Source organism: Euprymna scolopes, chromosome 18 (genome assembly GCF_053919585.1).
Source record: "Euprymna scolopes isolate OS-2025 chromosome 18, ASM5391958v1, whole genome shotgun sequence".
NCBI lineage: Eukaryota > Metazoa > Mollusca > Cephalopoda > Sepiida > Sepiolidae > Euprymna > Euprymna scolopes.
The window spans coordinates 98,018,134-98,035,316 of record NC_136499.1 but is presented as its reverse complement, the minus strand read 5'-3'; the positions used below and the strand labels follow the sequence as shown (position 1 = coordinate 98,035,316).

The 17,183-nt window shown below is 34.6% G+C and overlaps 1 protein-coding gene across 1 annotated transcript in view; it reads left to right on the top strand.

Moving 5' to 3' along the window:
* The first annotated feature begins 726 nt into the window (after positions 1-726).
* Positions 727-17,183, top strand: part of LOC145297708 (succinate--CoA ligase [ADP-forming] subunit beta, mitochondrial-like) — an 81,182-nt gene continuing 64,725 nt past the window's right edge. The window contains exon 1 of the mRNA XM_080143906.1: positions 727-1,307. Within this exon, the coding sequence (XP_080000032.1) occupies positions 1,245-1,307 (63 nt within the window). The 5' untranslated portion in view covers positions 727-1,244. The remainder of the gene's footprint in view (positions 1,308-17,183) is intronic.

The following is a 17,183-nucleotide window of genomic DNA, read 5'->3' as shown; positions in this document are numbered from 1 at the left end:
TCCAGATAAATTTAGGCTAACCAATTCATATCATTTTAAAAAATATCTTATCTGTGTCATCCGTCAATTTCTCCATAAATTTATGTGCCAATTTACAAACTACTATATATATATATATATATATATATATATATATATATATATATATATATATATAATTCAAATAAAAAATTTGTGTGATGAATAGTCGATTCTAACAGTTTCTTACGTACACTCCCTCTTCTCCTGAAAATGAAAAGATGATACGTGGGAGGATGCTCTTATAACAACAGAACAGAAATTGGCCTTCGGGACAAGATCAAACTACTAATCACCTTTTGTTTTTTCTTCCCTCACCCTCGACACAAATGAATTATTGTACCATTTTATTGTTATGTTTTTTGTTTTTACACGTCAATAAAAAATGTTTTAAAAATTGGGAGTTAAGTAGGACGTCCCCCAATATGAAAGGGTGAATGCGGTATTATGGTGAAAGAAGATACTAGCTGGGAGAAACTTTTGATTTTGTTTAGTTCTGGAGTGACAAGGATGACTAACGACCCCCATAATCCCCCCTTTTAAGTTGGCCATGTGCCTAAGTTTTTTGTTCATCGTTGATTTTGATTGTATTTTTAACACGAATAAAAGATTTAATATCTCAAAGTGTTCTTCAGATGCTGCATTTTAATTTCTTGTTCTCTGTCAGTGGAGGAGAAATCCTTCACGACTGAGACAATTTTAATTTTTGTTCCTTTTCTCCACATTAAAAAACGACCCTAGTGTCTAACTCTGCCCTATGGGGAAGCATTGTAAATAGGAACAACAGAACAGACACTACACTACTTTCTTTACAAAAAGGAGGCAGTAATGCTTGGGAGGATGGTATCATGGCAAACGAGCAGATACCCTCGTCTATACCTATATCGAGCATTAAGTATAGTATAAAGTATACTGTCGGTTTCAGACAAAATTTGTTAAAAAAAAAAACTTTTGAGCGTCTGTGTTGTCTACTGTTGATTTGTTACTGATAACTTTTCAATCAGTTTATCAGCAATCTGGTCATTTCACTCTGTAGTCAGTTCTTTAGAGTTTTTATCGTACTGACTGCGTTTTCTTCTTTTTGTAGTTTGTGTGTTTTATATTTATAGTGTTTTGTTTTAACGTGGGATGATCACATTGAAGCATTCCTAATCATTTCCCTTGTCATCTTGATCTCTGCACATTCACGCCACCTGGTGGATTGGAAACGATACTAACAAAACAAAATGGCGTCCCTCGTCCGCTCGTGCTTTTTGCAGGATTCCGGCTTATTAAAACAGAATATACGGGTACGTCTCTTATTGTTTTTGAACGGCATAAATGATTTCTTGAAGCATGTCTATCTTGATAATATAGTCTTGTATTTTTCTCTGTATTCAAAATAGTAATAGCAGCTAACGACTCTCAAAACTCAGCAAATATCGACAGAGGCAGACGACGTTTCCGCTCTAATTAAATAATTAACCCCTTTTCATGTTTATTATTTACAAAATGATTAATTACAAAAATAAAGTATGTTTCTATATTTCTTTAGTCGCTATTTTCGTCTTTATTTCCATATCTTTGTTTTTTTTTCAAGCTTAGCTTCAGTTTTTGTATAATGAATGAGTAAGTCAATTTAAAAAAAAAAATGACCTTTTAAATCTATTCACCCAATCATTTTTTTTTTTTTTTAGATTAGAAATATATGCATCATATTTAAAGTTCAAATAATCACATATGTTCATTAATATCAAGTCATATTTTTTACTTGAATAAAATATATATTACTAAGTCCAACAACTCCAACATTATTAACAGACAATAATATTTTGAATTTTGCAGTACAAAGTAATTCCATTTTTCTGGTGCTAATGCAGAGAGTGATCCGCGCTATTTTTTAAATCGTATTTCCACGTTTAATTAAAGTTTTATGATATGTTTGTTTTATTCAATTGTAAGGTTAAAGTACAGAATAGGTACAAAACACCCCCCTCCCCATGTAAAGAATGGCTTTTTAAATAATAACGTTATTATTTCAGCACGGATCACTCTCTGCATGAGTGCATGAGTACCAATACTATATATATATATATATATATATATATACTTTTTTATGTCTTTATCTTTGATTAATGACAGATAATAAACCCTCCTCCCGAAAGGAGAAGAAAATGCCTGGGAGAATAGCCTCTTGGGACCGATCACTTCGATTTTATCCGGAATGTCTCACAGAAAGTTTGGTGCTTGCACTCATATTACCATGCTATTTTTAAAAACCGTATTTTCAAGTAAAATTCGAGTTTTACGGTATCTTTTTTTAAAAAAATGTTAGGCGAAAGTACAGACTAGTTACGAAACCCCCTCCTCTCCCTATGTTAAGAATGACTTTCTAAATAACATTATTATTTTAGCACGGTAACATAAGTGCCGAAAGTTTTTCTATATACTTACTTACCTTCCCACGAGGACAAAGTTAGACACAAGGCCCGTGTTTAATGTGAGGGATACCCACCCTCCAAAGGTTACTTTGGATAGTACAAAAATAAAAATTGCCCCAATCAGGAAGGATTTATTCTACTCTTGACTGAGAACAAAACGGATACTACACTTTGATCCTCGATAAGTAACCCGTTGCTTCTAAAAATAAGTATATTGTGATTATTTAATCTTCACACTATTTTCTTATCCTTGCCACAAAAAAGTAGGCCGGAGGTTAACGTTATTTAACTTCATCCGATGTTGAAAATTAAATAATTATTGCTCTTTCTTTAAAATGCTAATTTAAACTTAGTAAATCTTTTAACCGACTCTTGATACTTCGAAATTTTGGAGATGATTGATTTTGGCACTCGTGCAGTTTAAAATCCCAAGCAAATTTAGGAAGCCATTCTTAACACGCGGAGGCAGAGAACTTTGTTCCCATTTACAATGCCTCCCCACGGGACAGAGTTAGACACCAGGGTCGTTTTTTAACGTGGAGAAAAGGAACAAAAATAAAAATTGTCTCAGTCGTGAAAGATTTCTACTCCACTGACAGAGAACAAGAAATTGAAGTGCAGTATCTGAAGAACAGATACTACACTTTGATTTTGTCCCGAAGGCCAAGCCAGGTGATTAGAGAACTTTGTTAACTCGTCTCTTGCGCGGACGAAACTCTCCTAAAATGAAAACAATTGATTTGCTTGGAGATGTGAAACTGCACAAGTTCCGATAATCTTTATTTGTATTAATCGGATTACTATTTTCGCCTTGGGTACTATTTTCACAACGTTTCGACCGATATAACCGTCGGCCTTCTTAGAAGCTGCACCCAAAGAAGGTCGGGGGGGGGTATATTGGCCAAAATGTTCTGAGATGAAAAATAGTTCGAATATGTCAAGTAAGTTGATTCTATTAGGGGTTTCTTCCAGAAATCTTGTTTCGTTTTTATTTGGTTTAGAAACCTAAATGAATCCTAATTTAAGTTTGTATAAACTTTAATCATTCCTGGTCAGAAATTATCTTCGAAATAGCAGTTTAAAGGCTTCAAAATCATTTTCGAATGTCTGACGGCGGTCCTGACCCCCCCCCCCGCATCTTACCATTATTAAAAATATGGTCATAAAGGACCGAGTTTACGCGAGGCAGCCCCGGTAGTCGTGATTTACATCGTAGTCTCCGACATTCGAGATTGATTTTGAAGCTTTTTAATTGTTAGTTAGAAAATAATTTCTGGTTTAAGAATGTAAAGGCAAAAGTCGATTTTTCTTTTTTTTTTTGGGGGGGGGGGTCATTTATGTGGCGTCTGGCGTACTAATGCACTAATTTTTTTATATACATTTTTTATTGCATATATATATATAGAAAGAGAGAGAGAAATATTATTAGTTAATTAACTATTTTATCTCGCAGTGACACTTTTAATCCTCTTTTAATTTGCCCCACCCCCCCTGCAAAAACGCTATTTAATTGCCAAGGTATATCTTTCTCTCTTTCAATACAATCGCGGGTATTATTTATTTATTTATTTATTTATTTATGCTCTATTTTTGATGGCAGTGCATTTGTTTTGTTTATTTTATTTCAATATTTTACAGCACCATTTTTTTACGCATCATGTACGAAAAAGGGGTCACTTTTTTATTTTCGAGTGTTGTTATTTTTATTCTTTTTTTCATAAAAACAAAAAAATAAATTATCCAACGACAAACATCTAGATATGTCCTTCAGATCGATCTGACTGTCCTCGAACGCACACCTTAATTGCATCTTCTTCCCACCCGTATTTTACATGAAACGGAACGGCCTTCAGAAAGTCAAGGTCAACTTTCGGTTGTCCTACAAAAGTTCTTTCCAGGGTCGATCGAGGTTGTTGTTTGAAACTCTATCTATCGTCTCTTCAACCCCCATTATCTTGCTTTCCTTTCTCTCTCTCCCTCTCGTTTCTTTTTTTCTCTCTCTCTCTCTCGTTCCTTTTCTCTCTCTCTCGTTCCTTTTCTCTCTCTCTCGTTCCTTTTCTCTCTCTCTCGTTCCTTTTCTCTCTCTCTCTCGTTCCTTTTCTCTCTCTCTCTCGTTCCTTTTCTCTCTCTCTCTCGTTCCTTTTCTCTCTCTCTCTCGTTCCTTTTCTCTCTCTCTCTCGTTCCTTTTCTCTCTCTCTCTCGTTCCTTTTCTCTCTCTCTCGTTCCTTTTCTCTCTCTCTCTCTCGTTCCTTTTCTCTCTCTCTCTCTCTCGTTCCTTTTCTCTCTCTCTCTCGTTCCTTTTCTCTCTCTCTCTCTCGTTCCTTTTCTCTCTCTCTCTCTCGTTCCTTTTCTCTCTCTCTCGTTCCTTTTCTCTCTCTCTCTCTCGTTCCTTTTCTCTCTCTCTCTCGTTCCTTTTCTCTCTCTCTCTCTCGTTCCTTTTCTCTCTCTCTCTCTCTCGTTCCTTTTCTCTCTCTCTCTCTCTCGTTCCTTTTCTCTCTCTCTCTCTCTCGTTCCTTTTCTCTCTCTCTCTCTCTCGTTCCTTTTCTCTCTCTCTCTCTCTCGTTCCTTTTCTCTCTCTCTCTCTCTCTCGTTCCTTTTCTCTCTCTCTCTCTCTCTCGTTCCTTTTCTCTCTCTCTCTCTCTCTCGTTCCTTTTCTCTCTCTCTCTCTCTCGTTCCTTTTCTCTCTCTCTCTCGTTCCTTTTCTCTCTCTCTCTCGTTCCTTTTCTCTCTCTCTCTCGTTCCTTTTCTCTCTCTCTCGTTCCTTTTCTCTCTCTCTCTCTCGTTCCCTTTCTCTCTCTCTCTCGTTCCCTTTCTCTCTCTCTCTCTCGTTCCTTTTCTCTTTCTCTCTCTCGTTCCTTTTCTCTCTCTCTCTCGTTCCTTTTCTCTCTCTCTCTCTCGTTCCTTTTCTCTCTCTCTCTCTCGTTCCTTTTCTCTCTCTCTCTCTCTCGTTCCTTTTCTCTCTCTCTCTCTCTCGTTCCTTTTCTCTCTCTCTCTCTCTCGTTCCTTTTCTCTCTCTCTCTCTCGTTCCTTTTCTCTCTCTCTCTCTATCGTTCCTTTTCTCTCTCTCTCTCTCGTTCCTTTTCTCTCTCTCTCTCTATCGTTCCTTTTCTCTCTCTCTCGTTCCTTTTCTCTCTCTCTCTCTCTCTCTCGTTCCTTTTCTCTCTCTCTCTCTCGTTCCTTTTCTCTCTCTCTCTCTCTCTCGTTCCTTTTCTCTCTCTCTCTTGTTCCTTTTCTCTCTATCGTTCCTTTTCTCTCTCTCTCGTTCCTTTTCTCTTTCTCACTTCTGTCTTATATTTTCTATTTAAATTTACTCCTACCAAGATTAGAAGACACCAATATGAAGCCATTTATCCCCTCGCCCTCCCCAATAAAAGAGCTTGCAATTTCTGTGGATTTTCAGAACTTTTATTGGCGGATCTGTATAAGAGTGCCTACCCCCTAAAAATGCATTTTTTTTTTGTTTATTTAAGTTTTTTTTCCGACGATTATCATAGATTATATCAGCAGAAAAAAAAAAAAAAAAAAATTGAATGATTTTCAAGAAAGGGGTTCACTTTCTCGTTATAACGTTCTAATCAAGGGACAGTAAGTCAGATAGCAATGAAGTAGAATATTATAATGAGAAAGTGAACCCCTTTCTTAAAATTCATTAATTTTTTTTTTTTACAAAATTATTTCTCCTAATATGATACTCAAGTTTGTAATCTATGATAATCGTTGGAAAAAGTAAAAAAAAAATGATGTAAAACACGAATTTTAAGGGTTTGGGCACTCGTACATGTCCGCCCTTTTATTCACTCTACCAGTTTAGTGACTAAATCTGACACTAACTTTTCTAATATTTATCCCCATTAGTCATTTTTATTTTACCCTTATTCACCCTAAACAAGGCATAGTACCACTTGGACGCAAGAGACTAATAATTTCAACAATGTTTTCAGGGATATTACGAAGAGAGTTGAAAAGCAAAATATTTGTTCGTATTACATTTAAATTTCTACATGTTAGCACAGTCAAGGAAATTTCGAAAGTTTAGTAACCCAAGGGAAGAAACTATTAGAGTAGAAGGCTTTTCTACATCCAGGGACACCTACAATGAAAGGGTGTGATTTTGCTGTCTGTCGGTTTAGTTGGGATTATTATAGTCGAGGGGGACATAATTGCTATGAGTTTGGCAGAGTACATTTCATTAAAGTATTTGTAAAATGGGTACAGGGGTACAACATTTTGGTGATGGGACGTAGGTTGAAGCTTGGTTAATTGTGTGGGACTCATTAGTTTACTTAGTACATCCCATGACGTTGAATGAACACGTTAATAAGATTTCTTGTAATTATTAAAGGAAAGAAGCTTAGTCTTAGTAGTATCTTACCGTTCATTATTTTTGTCAACATTTATTTTTATACAATTTTTTCATAAAATTTTTTTTTTTTAATATTTTAACACTGTTTTTCTCACTTAATGTTTTGTGTCCTGATTTATCTGCCCCTCTCCATGAGAACATGGACACAAAATTTGTTTTTAATGTGGAAAAGGGGTGGGATTCAGCTCCCTAAAAAGAGGTATTCTGGATTAGAACAAAATATCTTTCATTCCCTCACTAATTGAGGTGCTGCAGATGACAGGTAATAACTCCTCTCCTTAAAAGGAGGAAGTAATGCCTAGGAGGATGTCCTCCTCAAGCAGAACAGACTACATTCATTTATGCAACTGTAAGTCTATAACTAGTCTTCATGAAAATCAAAGTTTTTACAAGGTTTTTGTTTTTAAGTCTTTGATATGACTTGACCAGTAGTTGAATCCCGGTCTTTGCTAATGGGCCAGGAGACTGGAATTCAGTCCTTGTCAGATAATGCCTTCAAAAATTGTACTTGATGCCCACCTTGCTAAACCTCTGTATTATAAGGAGAGGATCAAGAGCAAGTGGAGCAATCTTGGGAATGGAGTAACATCCTCCCTTATACATCAGTGTAGCAGTTAATTAAAAGGGAATCCTTGTGTTGCCCTCGGCTATAGTTAGCCACTTAGTTTAGCTTATTTGAGTGATTAATTTGTCTCCTATTTGTTAAAAATAAAAGCTTTAATTTTGTAATTTTTTACGAAATGATTTTACTTTTGAACAAGACAAAGAACGATTACATCAAAGTTCAGTTTTGAATATTGAATGTGGATTTGTGTCCCTATTTACTTGCTCCTCCCTATGACAGCAAATTTGAATGCAAGGTCAGTTTTTAATGTGGACCAAATCTAATACTTCCAAAGGAGGCATTTTTTTTTTTTACATAGGCATCACCACTTATCAAGGCCCAGAGACCACTCGAGGATAAGAGTGAAGAATGTGCAGTAGTCAGTTGGACAATATAGTAATCGTTGGTAATGGAAATTCGGTAAATTTGTTAACTAAAGTGGAACGGCTCGTCAAGAACTTGTTTACGTTGGACTTGAAGACAATCAGATTGTAGTCAGCTGGAAAGCAAGAAAACGGAAGACAGTTTCACAGGCATGCACTTCTAAGAAAGAAGCTTTTTTCATGGAATCTATGTTTAGGTTTAGGCACAGATAAAGAGTGGGGGGAATTATTGATAGTGTTTTCAGCTAGATGAGTGTTTCTTCTGAAAATTTGGTGTGGGGGACCATAGATTGAAGCTCAGTCGAGCACTTGCCATGAAAATAACGATAAAGCAGAGACAAACTCACAACATCTCTTCTGTAAGAAAGAGGTTGCAGGGAAGAGAAAAGGACATCTCCCACTAAGCCATGAAACGAAGCCTCTTTTGTACTCTTGTCAAGGCAGGATAGGCTGTTTTTAGCAGCTCCTGCCCAGATGTGGCAACAGTACTCCATCTTTGGACGTACTTGACTTTTATATAGATAGAGAATTGCATCAGCAGTGAGATATCTTCTGGAGCGGTAGAAAGATCCTACTATTTTTCCAGCGACCTTGGCAATAGACTTGATGTACGTATTCCATTTCAGATCAGGAGTAAAGGTCAAGCCAGAAACTTGTCAGAACATGAGGTCTCCCCAAGACAAGAGCCATTCATTTCAATTGATGCCAGATGGGGATCAGAGCGTTGATGATGTAAAGATAAACGCTTGGTTTTAGATGCATTAAAAGTAACCAGCCACTCCTTTCCCCATTGTACCACGTGCTCAAGGTCAGAGGAGAGAGAATCTGAGAGAACTTGGTCATTTACGGTTTTAGATGTGTTACCATAAATGGTAGGGGCATCAGCATAAATGTCTATGAATGATTTAAGGATGTGATTTGGAAGATCATTAATGTAGATTAGGAAGAGAGTTGGGCCCAGGATGGACCCCTGAGGGACTCCAGCATTAATACTGTAAGCTTCTGATTTTTGTCCATCAACTACTACTCTTATGAACCTATCAGAGAGAAATGATTTAATAATTGAGAAGACATTTCCAGCTATACCATAGCTGGAGATCTTGTGGAGTAATGCCGTACCCTATCAAAGGCCTTTGATATGTCAAGAGCAATTGCCCTAGAAAGGTTGCCTCTGTCGAGGGATTTGCTAATCCTATGAGATATAACTGTAAGCACATCTGCTGTAGATCTAGCAGAACGGAAACTAACTATACTGTGTGTCACTAAGAAGGTTATTTTTGCTGAGATGGTTGATTACTTCTCTATTTAACACAGATTCCAGCAACTTACTCATAATGCACAGGAGACTTATTGGCCTGTACTGAGAGGGGGATGAGCGATCACCTGAATTCTTAAATACAGGGCATACTGATGAAATTTTCCAGGGTGATGGGAAGCAATTCTCCTTAAGACAACGTTTAAACAGTTTTGTAAGTATGGGCGCTAGTTCTGGTTGAAGTTTTTTGAGTTTGATTGGGATACATTCTCAGACTAACCAAGAACAAAACAGCTTCTACACTAGTTATTTATTCACAAAAATCCAAAATGAATACTATTTTTATAAATTGGGCACAAGACCATCAAAAGTGTGTCTCTCTTGAGGGAACACGCTTAGTTTATTTTATTCTTAACTAGATGCATTTTGACCCAGTCGTTCTGTTACTGTTCCTTTCATTATGTCCTCATTTGTCTCTTACTTTCACTTCAGCAGTCACCACAATATCACATTTACTCTCTGAAGCTACCCTACTTAAAATGTATCCCATGGTATGACTTGAATTTTGTTCATGGTATTTTGATCATGTGGCTTTGTGTTAAAACTTAATCTGAAACAATGCCATGTTTTAAACAGGTCATAAAGAAGTGGAAATTATTATCTCGAATTATAATCAGTTAAAATTATTATGAATTAAAAATTCGAAATGATACATTTATTAAATTTAGCATTTGAAATTGAATGTCAAATTTGATAAATGTATTTTAAATTTACAAATAATACATACAAATAATTAAGCAAAGATATCATTCAATGTTTTTTGTCAGTTGAGGATTTTTTAATTTTTAGTTTGTTTTTATATTCATATATATTGGGTTTACTGTAAGGGACACTTTTCTGGCCTTTACTTCCTCCAAGATGCCCACTTCCTACTTTTAACCTTGGCCTCCTCAATTGTTTATCTTGCAAAGACACCAAATGCTTCTAAACTCCACCTTATTTCATTTCCCACTCCTATTTACAAATCGACTTGTTTCTAAACAAATTGAAAAACAGTGACTGTTCTATTTTTTTATAAAAGCTTGGGAGGTTCTTACTAATCTGTTTTTCTTTATTTGTTTTTGAATTTTTGAGATAATGATTGATAATTTGTATTATTTTGACTACTGTTCTCATCTTGAGTATTATTTTCACAGCATATCGGCCAATGTAACTACCGATGTTCAAGTGTATCTTGTCGAAATCTGAATCTTTCTGTCAAACTTGGGAATCTTTATGTAATTTCAAACAGAACCCATTTAATCCATGAGGCTAGCACGCACTTGTTTTGTCAGCCATGACTGGCTAGAAGTTTTTAGTTGTTTGTAATTGTATTTTTAGTATTGTCTGTAGTGAGGATTGAACCTTCAACCCCCAGAAAAGTGTCATTCATAACTGCATTTTACTTAGTACCGTTATGCCACTAGTATGGATTTTGGGAGCCTTAAGCCTGTTTTTTTTTGTTTTTTTTTATTTCATTTCCTATTTTATACCAAATGTTATATATAAATATGTATGTTTATAAACAAAATTAAATTCAAACTATTAAGGATGCTTTAAAGCAAGGTAACCCCATAGAGTAAATGCGGTATTGTGGTAATTGCTGAAGTGAACATGTACAAATAATGAAAGAATGAATTGAACAATGCTTGGATGAATGTGTAAGCTAACATCTTCAAGTGTTGTGTCACAGGTCCATGTGAATAATTTTAATATGAATTTTGGATGCTTTAAGCCTAATTTTGTTTTAAAAGTGTGTAGCATTACGACTTATATCGATTGAAATGTGAAAATAACCGAGATGAGAATAGTAAGCTGAATAAGCCAAATAATCAATCCTCATTTTAAAACATTTGCTGAAACATTGTTTATCTTTTCTCATGAGCGTTATTCACACAATGTTTTAGTCAATGTTACCTCAAATTTTCTCCAGATGTATCTTGTTGAACTTGGAAATCTTTCTGTTGAATTAGGAAATCTGCACAGAAATATATAAAAAGCAAAAGTTAATATGATTAATGGAAAATCATTTACTTATTCCCCAAGAATTCAACATCAACAACTAATCAATGTACGATCATTACGGAGATGATACAAAATTTGTGTATATATATATATATATATATATATATTTAGGCTTTCAAAATTTATACAATTATCTGCAAAGATTCATTGCATAATGTATAAAGTACTAGGTAAAATTCATTTGTAAATGACACACTTCTGGAGATTGAAGGTTAAATCCTCAGTGTAAGGGATATGAAGATTAGAATTGCAAATTATTTTATCTGGCCATGGCTGACGGAACAAGAGCATGTTACCGCATGGATTAAATAAATGGTTCCATTCGAAATTCCATGCAGATTCCTAAGTTCAACAAGATGCATCTTAAGAAGGTTGGAGGTTACATTGGCTGAAACATTGTATGAATAATGCTCAAGATGAGAAGTTACCATTCAACCAAATAATGCAAATTATCAATTCTCATAACAAAAATGCTGAAACATTATGCATCTCTATATAAAGTTATGTGTTTATATATTTGTATGTATAGGATTCACTTCCAAACTAATTAACTGATCATTATGAATTTTGAAACACAACTGCTAGATGTAAGAGTGGATATTTAGTTTTATGCAAAAGGGGCAAAGAGGAGTTGAAAACCATTTGGAGAAAATTCAAATGCCTCCAAGTTTTTGAAATTTTAATAGGTATTAGACATCGATTAATAAATATTCCTAAAATTGGAGTATTTTATGGACACATTCTCCCATTTAAAAATTGACATATTTCAGATCTGTATAAAATTTGATCCATAGTCATTAAGTCTCAATTAAGCAAAATTCTCTAAATTTAAAGACTTTTTATATTTAAAGCTTAAATTTTAAACATTTTCTAGAATCTAAATCATTTAATAGATTTTAATTCAAATTTGAATAAGGATTTTTTGATATAAGCATAATAGCGTTCTTAGTTTTAATCTTCATGAAGAGGGATTAAAAGTGGGGCAAAACTGTTGTTTGGAGAATTCATTTTTATTCATTCCTGAATGGATATTCTAATTTGTTATATAAAATTGGAAAGAGTAGAAAGTGAACCTTGGCTTTACTTTCAGTAGTTTTGTAACTTTCGCTTCCCTTATTTTATCTTTTGGCCTCACATTCCATCACCAATGTTTCTGACAAAAGAGGAAAAATTGCTGTTTTCTGGGTTGGAATCTATCTAACACTCATTGTAGGCTAGTTTTTTTAAGCTTGAAGTAGTATTTTAAAAAAAATTTTTAGTTTCTTACATCAAGTGACTTCATGCTTTGTCTGGAGCAATTTTCATAAAAAAATTCTTATTTGCTGATTGTTCGGCTGTAAAAATCACAAATTTGTAAAAGAAAATGTAAATAATCTAAGCTGGTTTTGTTTTGCACTTTAGTGACATTTTTTTATTTTACTTTTTTTTTTTTAGTTGTTATTTCAGCAGTCAGAGTTCATTTAACTTGAGATTATGTTTACGTCCCAGTTATTTTGTTCTTATCTGATCACAATGCTGAATTTGTACTCCAGTTCTATAAAATAATATTTCCTCACTTGTTGCATGCACCGATCACATCGTTGTTGACCTTATCAGGAGGGCATAGTTTAGTTGCCTAATGATAACCCCCACCTACTGATCGCTCCATTTCTATGATGTAAATATTTATTATATTCAGGTAAAAAGTGCTGGATTACTTGTAAAGTTTGAATGAATCTTTCAAAACTTTTTTTAAAATATAAAATAAACTTCTTTGAAGCATGTGTTCATGTGATAGTCTCATTTTTTTCTTTTTTTTTTTTTTGTTTGTTTGTTTACACAGTCCTTTGCATTATTATTATATTCAATCAGATATTTACACACTGCACTGATTGGATAGTAGAGGGCAAATGAAGCAGTACTGTATCATATGGTCGTCTTCTCCACATTTGCATATGGTTGGATTGATTTTGTAGCCCCGTCTAATCATAGCAACTTTTAATCACCTCATTCCTATTCCCAGACTGTTGACTGCCCTCCTCTGGATCCAGGGTGTTGAGCCAAAAGGAAGGGGTTCAGGAGGGAGACAGATTTCATGTTAGTAGGAAAGGGTGGCCATTTTCTAGCTGTTACACCTGAAAAATGATCTAAGATGATGTTAAGTAGCCCTTGATGAAGGTGATGTTGCTGTTAAGGCCAAGGTTGAAGATATTCTTGGCTGATTATTTGCTCAGTAGCAAGAACTTGTTATTAAACAATAAGCGATTTTTAACTTACAATATCTTCTGTGAATATCCTTTTTTTTCCCCTTAGCTAAGAGTTATTTTTGATTGGACCATTTTAACAGAGAAAGACTTTAAACATCCTATTGAATTCTTTCAATGTTACACGATTAAAGTGAACCAAATCAATCCATTACCTGTACCTAAGCTAATAGAATGGAATCATGATGAACAAACATATACTACACTACCTCTTCCTCTCAAAAGAAGAGGCAATGCCTTGGAGGATGATATTCTAGAAGTGTAAGCCATGTTTAGTTTCAGAACAGTTTCAGATGGTTCGTTGTTCTAAACAAGTCTTGAGAGGTGACTGGTTTGCAGTAGACAGAACAGTTTCCGATGGTTCGTTGTTACACACAAGTCCTGAGAGGTGACTTGTTTGCAGTAGACAGTTCCACAGAGCAAAATATTCTTACCGTGTCGAGACGGAAAAAGCATGTGAAATTGTTACAGAAATTTATGGAGCAATTCTGGTTTCTGATTGGTTGGTAGCAGAACGTGAATTAATTCGATTCATCAGTTCCTAGCAGCATCGTTTATAAATAGAATCATCCGACTGTGTAGGATCGTACCCTATTATACGTCCAAAATATTGCAACATCCTCCCTATTTTTTATAATGGGGAAGTCCCTTGTGTTCGTTCTGCTCAAAAATAAATATATATTTTTATATTCAATTATACATAACAAAAATTAGAAATCATTTGGATCTTAGAATTTTAGCATGTAAAAAGACGCCATTTTTAATTGTGTTCAAATGTCAAAACATGTGTACAGAGAAGAGAAATAAAAGAAATGGAAGGTATTTTAACCATAAAAAGGGGTGGTTATGTGAAAAAGAAGCCATTTCTTAAATTTGATTATGCAGTTTTGTAAAATAAAGAAAAGAAAAATGCATACATACAAATAAAAAAAAAGGCTTCCTTCAGTCTTGACAGACTATGGATACCCACTGTAAGGGTGCCTGCACGTGAAATTTGTGTGGCAAGAGTTGCGCAATCTCCAACTACGCCTCTCCTGAGTCAACATTGTTGCATACCAGTGGCAAGTTGAGGTATAAGATGACTGGAAACAATGCCGAGATAAATAAATATACATAAAAATAAACATAAAATGCAATATGTACCCGTTTAAAGAGTTTTTTTTTGTTTTGTTTTGTTTTTTTTTTGTTAATGAAAACAATGCAAAAAGAAAGATAGGACATTTTTGAAAAATAAGAAAGAAAACTAATGTGCACAAATAAAAGTCAATTGTAATTTCTGCGCACCTTAAAATAAGCATGCAAAAAGTATTTTGTCGAAAAGGAAAATTACAAAGAGTTTTTTTTATTTCAGCAAAAGTATCAGTTACGCATTAGTAGGTTAAAGTGTTAATGCAGATAAAATGGATACAGTTTAACGTCTTCTCCAGGACTATTTTTTTTTTTTTTTTGATATATAGAAATTTATATACATACAGGGCCGTGAAAAAAAAAAAAAAATATTCAGTTGAATCCCCTAACAAGTTTTGAGAAAAAAAAGCTGTAACTTTATTCTTGTTGCGGATTTCGTGAATACATCAGCGATATTTTGTTCTGATGATATGTAATTCAAAATAATGGATTCCTTTTTCACCTCGTTTTTTTATGAAATGGTATTTTATATCTATATGCTTAGATCTTTGGTTGATTATCGTGTTCTGTGCTAAGACTATACTGGCTTGATTATCACAATTAATTACTACGGGGCTTGTAACTAATTTTGGCTCTAAAATAGTCTTCAGGATATTTTTAAGGTAGAATGCTTCCTGGGTCGTGTGTGTGATCGCGATAAATTCTGCTTCACGTAGAGAGAGATACAATCTGTTGCTTTTTAGATTTCCATGAAATAATAGGCCCATTTTCTGAGAGTCTGAAACAATATCCAGATATACTCTTGCGATCTTCGCCGTTTCCCCAGTCTGAATCCGAAAACCCTTTTAATTTTAGGGGATTTCTTGATTTTCTAAATACTAACTTCTATTCTTTAGTTTCTTTTAAATAACGCAGGACTTGGTTAGCTCTGTTTAAATCCTTCATTTTCGGTCGTAATAATTTTTGTAACAGTTTTGTTACTGTATAGCATATGTCGGGCCTGGTTGCAGTCATTAAATATATAAGACTACCTATAATTTCGCGGTATTGTTTGTCATTTATTATTTCAGATTCTGTGCGTATATTTTTATTAATATCATTTTCGACCAGTGTAGAGCGTTTCTTGCACTCTCCCATTCCAAATTTTGATAGTATTTTGTCGATGTATCTCGATTGAGTCCTCGTAACAAGTCCTTTGCTTTGAGTAAATTCTATCCCCAGAAACCAGGATATTTTGCCAAGATCGGTCATTTTGAATCTTTTACTTAATTTGTTCTTAACATCGGTTAACATTATGTCACAATTATTGGGGCTAAAGTTTATATTTGCACCTTGTTTAATTGCAGCTTGTACAGAAAATATATTTTGTTTAAATTTTGGGATTAGAAGAGCGTTTTCTAGAATACAGAAACACAGTTCACCTTTATTATTCTTTAGCGAGATTTTAGCATTGCCTCTTTTCAAAACGATATCATTTACTCGACTCCCGTCAGCTAGTTCTACAAAATGATTTTGTGGCTTAAAGTTGGGGTCAAAATTGATAAAATCAGATTCCTTTGTAATCACATGCACCGTGGTCCCACAATCGACAAGAAAATTATTATTGTTTGTTGAAGCATTAAACGTACACGAAAATAAAAATGTTCGCTAACAGAGCTCTCTACATTTTTAATGGAGTTGCCATTTTGAGTCCTGTATCTACATTGGAAACTCTTGTGATTAGGTCGTCCACAATTATAGCAAATAATTTTTGTACTTTTCTTAGGAGAAAAATTGTTTTTGGCAAAGTTGCAGTTTTTATTCCTGGTATGGGTATAATTCAATTTTGGTGTTTTTATGTATGTATTTTTAAATTTCATGATTTTTGTGGATTCGTTTTTTTTCTGTGATCATTTTTTCAGTTTCTTCATAACTTCTGAGTGCTACCTTGAATTGACTAAAAGTCATGGGTTTTTCTTTCTGGGTTATGGTGGTAAATGGCTTGAAATCACTCGGTAATCCCTTGAGGACCATGGAAATTAACAGACTGTCACTTATAACTTCACCAGACATTTTTAAAGAATTTGCAGTCGGTTCGGCTCTTATAATAAGATGATATTCTAGAAGTGTAAGCCATGTTTAGTTTCAGAACAGTTTCAGATAGTTCGTTGTTCTAAACAAGTCTTGAGAGGTGACTGGTTTGCAGTAGACAGAACAGTTTCCGATGGTTCGTTGTTACACACAAGTCCTGAGAGGTGACTTGTTTGCAGTAGACAGTTCCACAGAGCAAAATATTCTTACCGTGTCGAGACGGAAAAAACATATGAAATTGCTACAGAAAAGGTTTAATATTTATGGAGCAATTCTGGTTTCTGATTGGTTGGTAGCAGAACGTGAATTAATTCGATTCGTCAGTTCCTAGCAGCATCGTTTATAAATAGAATCGTTCGACTGTGTGGGATCATACTCCATTATACGTCCAAAATATTGCAACAGATATTATGATCACGAAACAGATATTCCACTATACATTTCTTTCAAAAAATGATGTCATGACAACAGGTATTACACTACCCCCACCCCCCGAATTGAACATTGAAAAATAGTGCAATTAATAGAAGTAATAGTATTATTTTGGCTTCAAACAGACAGATACCAAATCTCCATAAGTAATATATATATAAGGCCATATCTAACCCTGGGATTGAGCCCTGTCAATCATACGT